At 29.6% G+C, this 12779-nt stretch overlaps 1 protein-coding gene across 6 annotated transcripts in view; it reads right to left on the reverse strand.

Annotated features, from left to right (window-relative positions):
- LOC116777086 (basement membrane-specific heparan sulfate proteoglycan core protein) overlaps positions 1-8711 on the reverse strand; it is an 88917-nt gene extending 80206 nt beyond the window's left edge. For all 6 annotated transcript variants that reach the window (XM_061526130.1, XM_061526128.1, XM_061526129.1 and 3 more), the window contains exon 1: positions 8493-8711. In XM_061526130.1, the coding sequence (XP_061382114.1) occupies positions 8493-8699 (207 nt within the window). In that variant the 5' untranslated portion in view covers positions 8700-8711. The remainder of the gene's footprint in view (positions 1-8492) is intronic.
- Positions 8712-12779: the final 4068 nt, after the last annotated feature.

The raw sequence follows: 12779 nt of genomic DNA on the forward strand, positions 1-12779 counted from the left end.
TGCTCGAAAATCACAACCACATAATTATTTTAAAGCAATAACTCTGTATCATATATTAACAATGAAAATTTTCATAACGGTTCTAATATCGGGTGTGAAAGATCAATCAAAATATCCGGCACGACCAGTGGCGGTCAAGCTAAGAGCGGTTTCTTGTCCGCGTGCACGCCTTCCGCCGCGCCGTCATCCGCCATATTGAGATTGATGTCCCAAACGCCGGCTTTCCCGGCTGCCTCGAACAGAATACTAAGAGGGTGGCACCCATTCTTCGCTCAATTAGTCCCCGATCCGGGTTTTGTCTCGACCGACTATGACGCCTTCCCGACACTTCACCGCATACCAAATTACACTCATATTTTTCAAGTAAGCCCTGTGATCAAAGTATCGCAATCAACGTTAAGTTTTGCTCTTGACTGCTAGTTTCTACTTATAATGTGGGAATTTTTCGAAATAAATGTAGTTATAATTCCTTTCTCTTAAATATATTAAAAAGCTACTAACTTTATAACATTATTTAAACTTCATTTTAGAACAAACTATTTTTTAAATCACGCATTGTAATGAAAGTATTAATATATTTAAGTATGAAAATATTTACGTTAAACAGTATTTATAAAAAATGTGCTCAAAACTTAGATCGGTGTGAAACAAAACAGAGTAGAAATACGTTAAGCATTTTTACAAAAATGACACAATTTAATATTTATACTGACGTAAAACAATTTATCTACTTACAAATGAAGTAAAAATCTTATAAAATATTCAAACAATATATTTCTCAGTCTAAATCGTAAAACAATACACATTGATTCAATTAACTACAGTTTAAACCTTCAACAGGCCAAATGATTGTTAGGAATTACGAAATAACTAATTTTAAAGCGCAGTGCCTTTATATTGCTCTTAAATCAAATTTGATCTGTTTAAAAATGAGTTCAGGGCTGTCATAATTGATTAGGATGATTGTTAACAAACATAAATTACTTCAATGATTGCGTCGAGTAAATTTGTCGATTGGTCGCCTCTGAGTTGAGAGAGGACCACTTTTATTCAGGCATTATTCATTTTATGACTTTGAAAATGTGTGATAAATCACAATCAATACGAGTGCCATAACAAAAATTATATATATATATATATGTCTTATAATAACCTACATACTTTAATTATTCCGCTTGCTATATATAGACATTTTAAAGGACCCATATACATTTGTTGTAAGTCTGTTTATTCCACTATATTTCGTGATGAATCATTTTCTGGCCCACGCAATATGGAGACTGCGAAAGGCCTTCAATCAATGGTCGAACGCGACATGTTTTGACGTTTTCATTAAAATGAATCAGTTTGTTTAGAGCGTGTTTACACCGTCGACCTAAAAACAATTCGTTGTAATGTCTTTCATTCATAAAGATATGTATACATGATGAAGACTTGTTACAGTCGCTTTTTAAAAAAACATTAAAACTACTTAATTCTATATAGAAGAGAATTGTTAAATTTAAATTTATATTTATAAAATGTTACATTCGAAATTTAAATTCTGTAATGTTAAAATTATGTAATTATCTCGTATGCTACTTAATACCTTTTATTTTATCCCTGTAAGCTATATTAATGCAAGTCAAAACGTTCCACTCATATTACCACATAAGGCGAAACAAAATCGCAGTTTATAGTAGAAAAATACGTATTTATTGTAAGTGAACAATATGGACAGCACTCGAGAAACATTCGTCGTGTTTGAAAATTTTAACGTTTACGACATAGATAATATTAGTCCATAAAATTTGTTAGCTTCCTAAAATTAAACAATAGAAACAAACAGCACGGCTTTCAATATAGAGAATTCAACTTTACGAAAATTATAAGTTAAAAGAACGTCTCTTGAAGTTTCATGCCTCGCTTTTACATGCTCATGTCTTAATCCCGTCTTTGACCTCTATAGACCGCATCATATTATCCGTAACAACGCGGGTTAGTTTCTAGATACGGAATAGTTTTTATGTTTTGCCTTTTTAATATTTCGTCCTTTAAAATATATATATTACTCGTCTTTAAAAATTATAGAACGGATAAAATATTCTTTAAGAATGAAGCAATACTTTAGTAATCAGTTTAAATTATATTCCTAGTCTTACAATTTCAGAATTTTACACACATAACTAACAGGACATAATATACAACGTCGTCATAACAGACTGTGCAGTCTCCGGCATAATACGAGCTTCCCAATGAGAGAGGTTCTCTCATATAATGACCAAAACCGGTTGTGACCTCAACTGTTTATATTTGATGATTCCAAGAAGCCTTATGATGTCGCTAAATGTGTGGGACAATGGGAATGCAAATTAAATATATCTATGCAAAATTCTAAGGTATTTTTGTAACCTTTCCTCCGTCTAAGATTCACAGATAAAATTACAATTTAAAGAACTGTTATATGAACATAGTAAAATATAACAAAACCGGCTATAACTGGTGATGGTAAGTTAAAATCTAGAAAGAAAACAACCAATATGCTCTCAGTGTAATGACCAAATGTTTTTTTATTCCAAATGAATGGATCATTTTCACAATTTTACTTACAATTCTACTGGTTATCGTAAAATGGAGATCTGTAATCTGTACAAATAAATACAGACGCAAATACTTACGGGCCGTGATAAAATTAACGTCACGTTTTCCAACTATAAAAACACTTATTTACACACAGATTATCATCCATATGTACATATATAATACACGTGGTTATCAATTTTTGGTAATTTTAAACGGCTTATTTAAACTTTGATCGCTGTTTACACGCCCTGTTGGTAGACGTCGCGATGCCAAGGACGAGATTGAAAAAAAAAATGGCAAGCTTCATTACATTTGGTTTCAATGGTTCCGTGCTCTATGAAATATTAAAAAAATTACTGGCTTTATTTTTAATTTGACATTAATTGATTAATCATTTACATGAAACAAGATTTTGGATATTACGAATCGCACAACCTCAGGTAATCGTAATCGTAATCCTCTATTAGAAAATACTAGAACCGTCAAAATGGAAAAATTAAAAGTGGATGGTTTGTCAATATCACCTGGAATTCATTTAATTGCAAACCTTACATAAGTCACGTTTCTTTCCACGTTCAGGATGTAAAATGATTTTCCTTAATAGATTTTATCTAATTCCTATAATATTAGTATCTGTCTACAGTAAACTATAGGTTTCTTTTAAAAAACAAGCCCGGGAACACGATATCCACATTTCCCGAATAACTAATATATCCGTGGACACTGTTTATAATAGCTCGTTTGCAGCTATATCGAATCATAAATAATCTTTGGAACCCTAAAAATACAAACCTTTTTTTATATACATAGCAACCGAGAACGCGTGATAAAATACTGTAAACAAATTTTCAATTGCGTCATTGCTGTGCATTTAGGAATTGAAAATAAATACATTACGAAACAGAGCCCTCCGTCTGACACCAACCCATTTAAATGTATTACGATTTCAAATCCCTACCATAAAAAAGGTATTAATTTTACCGAACCTAATTCTAAAGTGAAACCTGATAGTTCATATAATCATAGTTCTCAATGTTTTCAAAGTAAATATTATCTAATTCAAATAATAAATTACTAATCATTCGTATTTATATATCCAGCATCAATTAATATAAAAGTATGTGGGGAATGTACGTAAAGAACGTCTATATAAAAATCGTTATGTTTTATTAAAAAATAAATTTATATAAGATATATATTTTTTTATAATAAAATAAAATATTAATTATTTTTAATGTTTAAAATATAATAAATCAAAATGCAACTCGACAGCTCACGTAATGCACCTACAACATCCGACGCGCTAAGTCAGATATCAAAATAGGGCAGGCAAGCTATCACAACTTATCTTTGTTCTATTCACAGTACGCACTTTTTAATTTATAATGTTAAATAATTAAAAATTAATAAAAGAAAAAAAAAATTGTCTTGCAGTTTTTTTTTATCGATTTTATTATATCAAAACGAAATCTTGACAACTAGCTGTTAAATTATAACAGCTAACTGGTTAAAGTTACATATCTTATGATATAATTCCAAAAGGTTATACATAAAAAAAATATAAGCTGGGTTAACTTAGAACTCTTGCAATTTTAGTGTTCAAGTTGGACTGTACTCAGAAATCTTAATTTTCATTTAATAAATGCTATACTCTACGTCTTATTTCGAACTAAATTAACAAAGAAGGTACGTTTTAGAAGACCTTACATTATAAATGTCAGTGAAGGGTGTATTGTTAATAACAGTCAATAACATAGTGCAGAACACCCATGTTACGTACGCGCTACATATTATAAAATAAATGAACATCGCCGGGGCAACATTGTTGTATGGATAAAATATCATATAACTGGTGACGCCGGTGACTCCGCGGAACGAACACCAAGCCTTGTGAACCAGAAGATTCCTGATACCACACAAGCTATGGAATGGCATTGCTATCCTAACATTGGGGCAATCATGTAGTCTTAGGTATAGGTCAAAAGTTTTAATATGTAATTTTTATTATAATATACATATAAGTATGTTTCGTAGTTTTCCTGAAACCTCCGGTCGCCACCTTATATAATTCCCACAAAAACTACGTGCTATGATTTTGACTTAAATAATACGAATCTAAAAATACCCTCTTTCAGAGAGAAACCTCAGCGGCCATACCGCCTCTGATTACTATTTCCCTGACATTTTATTCCAACAACTGCATATAACGAATGGCAAGTATTATGTAATCTCTATCTTAAAAATGTAGGTTAATAACAATCAAGTGTATAATTGAAGAGAGATTGCTCATATTTTAAGCGAATTCCCGATATCAACGCCATTGTGCAATTCGGTATGGGTCACTCAAGATAAACTGGACGATAACTTTTGACTAAAACGAGAAAAATATGTTCTTATAATTATCGAACATTAAAATTAGAATGGAATATTGCGGCCGGCGATAAGTGTTTTGATAACCTACGGCAATCTAGTGTAGGGTTCAAATTATAAAAAGAGTTCAACTCATTATCTTTATATTGTTATAATTTTGCAATTTAAAAACATCTCCGTTGTTTCTGACTTCATATTTCCCTGTTAAAATCAAGTTCTACTAAAAGTATTTTGAAATATAAACATTATACCTACAAACTGATAATCAACTTCCAGTTATAAATAGGTATGAATGGAACTAATAAATTTAAAGTCTTGGTTAACATTTCAAACTTACTGAAAAGATAGAAACTGGAATAAGAGCAATTTCTCGGTTTATTCATATTTTTTATAAATAAACTTTCAATAAGATGTAATCTTTGCTTAAAACATTTGAATTGATTCTTTTAATCTAAAATTACATAAATCTATATATCAAACCAACTTTAATATTTTAATGACATAATGGAAATGCTTTAAAAAATTCTATATATTATTACAATTTCACAGAAATGTTATTATAGTTATATTAAATAATATTTTTGAAATTTCCACTTAAATTCGCTCGACATAAATAGCTTAGATATTTTCAGATATATTACATTAATTATTATTTCAAAGATCAAACGGTTGTAATGAACTGAACGGAGGTAATCTCATAAAGATGCCCCAATTTATGATAATCAATTGCGTCCAGGTTACAAAGATAACGGCTAACCGAAAGTGATTGCGTTCATCAAGCTAACCTCCCACTTTCTCGTGATAACAATATCTTTGTTATCACGAATCTGCGTCACGTAAATTTAATTTTAAAATTTATAGGAAACTATGCAATATTTTAATTAGCGAAGACATTAGTAAGGAACAATATAATAATAGGCTTAAGAGAATTTGTGAAATTAACAATTTATTGTATACGGGTTCATATCGTTTCATGTGATTAATTTATTTTGATCGGACTTCTTGGAACTATATCATATTGAGCTAGGTACATTTATTTATTCTTACTCAAAGCTGACAGTCTGTATTATTGTATTGTCCGTCTGCGGATGTTATAATGTCTTATGAATATCTGTTTGCGGGAACTGATATGCAAAACGTGATCATTTGAATCGCCGTCAAAAAAAAAAAAATATTTTTTTCAGTTTCATAGAATAATATATATAAACCTCATCTTAAGATTATCTTAACTGGCCTCAAACAATAACAAATAAATGTCAACAAGTTGAATTAATATTATCGTTAACGTTTTTGTCAGGTCCGGAGCCAATTAAATATTTTTGACCTACATATCATTAAAAAAAAATTGTGATAAACTATTGAAATATTATTTACCGAAGGTAATCTCTAACCTAGTGTAACCCTACAATAGCAATTCCGTAAAAGTCCATAAAGACAATTAATTTTTAAATCAATATCTTTTTTTCTTTTGTCAAATACGATACTTAATACGTAAAGGAGTTTTTACTAAGTAAAAATCTTTAAAAAATATATAATATAAATATTACATGTCGTTTAATACACGACTACATAATTATTAGTATTTTACTTGCAATTTTCTTAGAAATAACTTTGTCATGAGGAAATCTTTGGCTAAATGAATATATGATACACTAAGTAAGATAAATAACATATTGTGGTTCTTAAAAGTAAGTATACCAAATTGGTGATGGCTGTATGAAAAAAAAAATTCAAAGTAAATACAATACATTTGTAGTCCACACTATTCAATAAAAAAGGAATAATTACACTCTGTTGAAATGTGGAAGAGTTCTGATTTCAGAATGTATAAAGTATGTCATGTCATCTTTCAATCAATCTTAACAAAGGTTATACAGAAAATATCGATTTTAGAAATGTTGCAGCTATGTTCTTAAATACTTAAAAAGCCTAAAAGCCCCATAACATATACATTCGAAATGCGAATTTCGTTTTTTCATATCGTCAATAAAGATAGACTGTTAAATATTGTACTATTCTTAAATTTAACTTATTTCAAACGTATGGACTTCCCAAGGCCAGTCTCCTAATTAGTAGCCAGTTTGAAACTCATCATCGATTTATCATATTGAGTTCCGGTGAACATGCCTGTGATATATAATATATTTTGTGATTACATTAAAATATTCATGGCTTCGTCCATCCTTTAATGTGAATCTTGACAGCGATTCTATCAAAGAACTTTGACAGCCTGACAACGAGCTTTTTCAATCATTTCATCGTAAAAATAGATTTAAGTTACTCGTTAAGATATCACAATTATGGAGCTTTTAAATAAAATAAATTTAAAGGTTCGAATAATAACCCACTACCACTTCGGAAATTCGAGATAAAATAAGTTTCCCTGGTTAGTAGATAATATACATCGGACAAATCGCAACCGTTAATACAAAAGCAACAGCCTCTGTTTGACTGTAAATTTTCATACACACGATACATCGTCATCAATGTTTACTTAATTTACTCCCGTACTGAAAGTGTTTAATGCATGTGAAAGAAAAAAACATAAAAAGCTTTTAAGATGGTTGTCCTCGAGAAAATCGAGTTGAACGTGGTGAGAGTTGTCTCCGAAAATATTTAAACGCCTTTACTATCTTCAATGGAATCTTATAAATGATCAGGAATTACATATTAGTAGTGCTCGAATTGTTTTATTTGTAATATATTATATATTACACCAGTTTAGTTATAATTGTATTTCCATATATGTCCGTTGGTATTTCTTAAATCATAATGAGGAATCGTTTTGATTTCATGACTCGAGCATCAGATAACATTTTATTTTAAACATCGCAACCGAAATATTCTTACCATTGGATTTGAATATAGAATATATAGAATTTATTGGTATAAATCTGATAAAAGAATATTAATAAACTACGGTGCTCAGAAGAGCAGTGAAATATTTGAAAATGTTCACAGTAAGAAACTGTACATTGAAATCAAACTTCCTATAAAACATTTTAAATAGTAAAATTCTATTTAACAAAATTCAAATAAACAAAATTTACGACTGCATATATATTTCTAATAAATACATCTTAAAATATCACACATATTAGTCTTTTATAGACACCAAATGAAACAAGAAACCATAAATATATTATATATGCAGTCAGTGCTATTATTAAACATAACAACAGGAACGTGTGTATTGTTTTGCAAAAAAAAAAACTAAAAAGCGATTTAATTTAATAATTTTCTTACAAAAATTATTTGGATAGTTTCGATGACCTAAAATTAACATAATTAAAAAAAAAACTGTAATTTATAACATACAAAAGAAAAGAACCTTGAATTTAAATAACTTCTATGATGTAAAAGAACTCTATTTAAACTTAGCAGAATGTTCAGTGATCAGTTTGCGGAAACCGGCTTTAGGTCCTTGGGTTGTGTTTATTTTTAGGGCAACAAAGTTTAAAAAAAAAAAATTATAACATCTGACTTCTAAAACTTTTCATAACTTTTCAAGAAGCCGGCTAAGGAGTATACAAGCATTCGCAATATAGCTATCCACTTACCTTTACGATGACTACAGCGAACAGCAGCAGCAGGGTCTTCTGGACCCTCATGGTGTTAATTGTAAAAATGTATGCTGTAAAGTTAAGATCGACCAGCGGCGAGCGCGGAGGCACCAACCGTGCCTCGCTAGCGTCGGACCGCGAATGCTGGGAGATGCGACGCTCGCTCGCTACAACTTTTCGTCCCAACTTTAGAAGTGCAGGCATACGGTTACTTGCATCGGCCTACGCGAATCAGACATGCGCTTTGTTTTAAAAAAATCTACATGACATTTTTTTCTTCATGTCATTAATCAATAAATTTTATCACATAAGTGGTGCATATAATGTTTCAAATTATGGAAAACTAATTAATATTGTATAACATATTATCGTTATATGTACTCTTATCTGAATATGAATAAATTGGCATTGTTTTCTGTGAACTAGATTTCATTATATATCCCTTGTTCATTGTATTATTAGCGTCTCGATCGTGCATAATCTTGCATGCCAAAGTAAACTAGGTAGGCTGTAAGAAATGTTTGCATCTCTTTCGCACGTCGACTGAGCCTCAGCTCTCAGAGTTCCATGACCCGCGCTTGCGCTTATCACCAGAACAGCTTAATTCCAAAACATCTTATAACATCACACGATTTCGGGAAATTGATACTAGTGGCGCGTAACTAAAACCGAAAATAGCAATAAGACCTACGTATGATTCAAAATGTGATAAAACTTATTTACCCACTCAACGTACCCAATTCCTTTGCACGGCAAACTAAGAATCGTTATAAATTTAAATTTAATATTAACAAAATGTATAATATTTTTTTCCGATATTCACGTTTAGGACACGTTAAGGATATATACAAAGTTTGATTTTTTTTTTCCAATACAATTTGTATTACAATTTTTTATTATACAAGATAACATCGCTTCATACATACTTAAATTGTATTACAGTGTTGCTTGAACTTTTGACTAATATCATGCCGTTGAACGTGCGTTTGTTAACGGCGTCAAAATTAGTGATCATAGCCAAAATAAAGTAATTATTTATATTGATTTTGTATACAAATTGTTGAGGTTATACATCTTACACACGATACATTTTCTAGAAACATAGTAAAACAGATATCTCAGTTCTCAAATTATTGGTTCTGTAGCTATATATGTATATAATTACAATAACATACATTTCTTAAAATTTTTATATGATAAGGATCTATTGAATTATAATTTCCATGTTATTTTGGCTATAAGAAGACAGCTAAAAAGTTTTTGTCCGTATTCCTCTGCGAGCAACAATCCATACCGTTTTTGGATCTCAAATACCTCAATTTTAATTTACTTGTTGTAGAATTTTCTTTTAAAGTAATCTTATATCGCGTGGTAAGCCATCTGATTTATTTAATAAAATAATTACGTATTTGCAAACAATTGATATATATTCTTAGATCGTAACGTAGAAACGGATAAAGTCATCTGGATTTATTAAAAACTTGCAGAGTTCGTCACCTTTTGCTATCAAAAAAACTATTTCAAAACATTATTATTTCTATTTGATCCGGAACACTGATATCTCTAACAAGTCAGTGAGTGTGTATTTGAATGAACATTTTTAGTAATACATTTAAATGATTTATTAAAATTTAACGAATCTTATCTCAATTAACGCTACGCAGAGGAATCTTATGTAATATATTACAAGGTTTTTGATATTATTATAACTATAGACTATTAAATATTAATAGGCTTGTTAAAAAATAAGTTAAGTAAGAAAATTTTATACTTCAATATAAATAAAATTAAAAAGTTTGTACTATTTAAAATCTTTTTTAACTGAATTGGTTTTAGTGTATTTTCGTAATTAAATTTTGCAAACGAACTTACAATCATTTATAAGTTCATTGAATTAAAATTATTCATACATGCTGACTGACAATGTATGATTAGCTGAGTGCTGATATTTTAAAAGTTTAAGTAAAAAAACTGAATAAGTACGAAGAATCACTTCAAAATACAATTTGAAAATCTATGGACTATTCATCCTTAAAAGACACCATTTAAATAGATTTTAATTAAGAAAAGTATACTTTCGTTTATTACACTTACTATCATAGCTATAAATAAAATATTAAATTTAAAATTAAATCCCACCTGCTGATGTAACCAACGACGTGAGAATTAAGACTTTTTTGTTATAAATTATCTAAGGTTTTGCTATATAAGTTTAATACAACCGCATAAAGTTTTATTTTTAATCTATCGCATGTCACGTTACAGCAGACTACGAAATAGGGGTATAATAACAAGCACTACAGGCGTATATGACGGCGCCACTAGCTCGGATTATCTGACTGTATAACATTTATATTCTCACTCATTCTTGCAAATTCTCTTCAGTATTTGCTTAGATTTATCTGTGATTTTAACGCATTTCTTGCTCAGTTTCAACCGACATGTAACATTTCAACTATTGTGTTTTTATCGTTTATTACCCCTCTAACATCTACTTAGAATGAAATATATATTTTAATACCTTATATAGCATTACTATCGAATAACTTTGCGTTCTTCTGTCCCGATGATAATGATAAAATACCTAAACGATCTACATTTAAAATTGTTGCAATATTAAAAAAAAAATTATGTTACAGTGATGAAGAAAATCAATATCTTTTAGATTAAATTTTATATCCCTTTATGACTTTACAATAATCAATATTGTTTCTTAAAAGCTGCAACTCCATGGAGTCAAAGCCGAACGTATTAAATAAGGTTTCTTTAATCAAGGGGAGCTCTCCTTCAATAACGGAACAACTATTATTCGAACAAAAGTTCTCATCTGTTTTCAAATATATATGTATTCCTAGTCTGCATTTAAAGACTTTAAGAAAATTAAAAAATAATATTCTGTACTATATCTCGAGTGAGCGTTTCTAACAAAGTATATAAATCTTACGGATTAATAAATTAAAAATAAATATATTAAACCCATGTCAGCAGTATACCTGTGAATAAGATCCATATAGTCATTTCATTACAGCGACACTAAGAACTATTAAAGAATACAGTAATTCCAGCCCTTCACAGATGAAAATTCACAAAAATTACTTTCTTTTTGAGGGCTTTTTTCCCCTCTTTCTAAAGAACAATGACTACGCTTCAGTTGATTTTAAATGATTCTTCATTACTATTCCACAGACTATTGAACTTCTGAACACTCAGGAATGTTCTAAGTGTAGACGAAGTATAGTCGAGTAATCAAACATATAGGACTTTTTGAGACACATTCTTTCGATGACCAATAACGTAGCTGGACGGAAAGGTAATTCGCAATTTTTTTTTTTAAATAATTTCTTGAAGCGACTTAAACAGAAGTGTGCTTGAAATAACAAAGTTAACTTATGATAAACACTTTATTTCTAGAATTACCTTTACTCTCTGCATTTAACACACGAATACCTTAATTTATTTTTATACACAAGTACTTTCTGTTATGAGTGGGTACTGATTTTGATGTTTTGATAAATTTAAATGAATAAATCAAAATTTTAAAAAATCCACTATTTTGTTACGAACACCTCGAAATAGAATAAAACTAGAAGGACGCTCTAATAATATATTTATTATTAGTGATAAAATAAAAATGTCTAACAAAAGACAGAACATTAGTTTTATTTTTACCATAGAAAATATAATAAATTTATAACTTCTATTTTATATTCCTGCTTAATATATCAACATATTTATTTCTGAATGCATCCGCAACTGTTTTATTTATGCTACATTCTAAAATTCAAAAACTATTGAAAGCGTTCGTATTCATTTTGACGTACTAAAATGAACATTGGTGGAAAAATTTTACTGCCTGGATACGTGTAGCTATTAATGATGAGTGCATAGTTTGTCAACAAAAACTTTCACCTTTTATTTATTTTTATAAAGTGTCATATATATTTCCAGAAAATGACGTCATTAGGTTTTTCATAAGCACGAAAAGCACGCAATTCATAAGTGCGAAAAATCTCTTGTGAAATGACGTATATTTTGTGTTTTAGTTTAATATATAATTGAGTTTCATATAATATTAGAATTATCCAAACGTATACGACTGTTAGAAACTATTTAATCTTCTTCTGACTCAACTCGACAGTTTTACCGAAATATTTTCTTCAAAAAACTGACTAACTTAAAAATATTCACACTCATGAGCGAACATATCAACAGAGAGCTAAAAAACTATCAACCTATCAATTATGTTTAGAAATAAACAAAAATGATAAATATATTTTCAAAGTT

The sequence above is a fragment of the Danaus plexippus genome, chromosome Z, assembly GCF_018135715.1.
Source record: "Danaus plexippus chromosome Z, MEX_DaPlex, whole genome shotgun sequence".
NCBI classification, from domain to species: Eukaryota; Metazoa; Arthropoda; class Insecta; order Lepidoptera; family Nymphalidae; genus Danaus; species Danaus plexippus.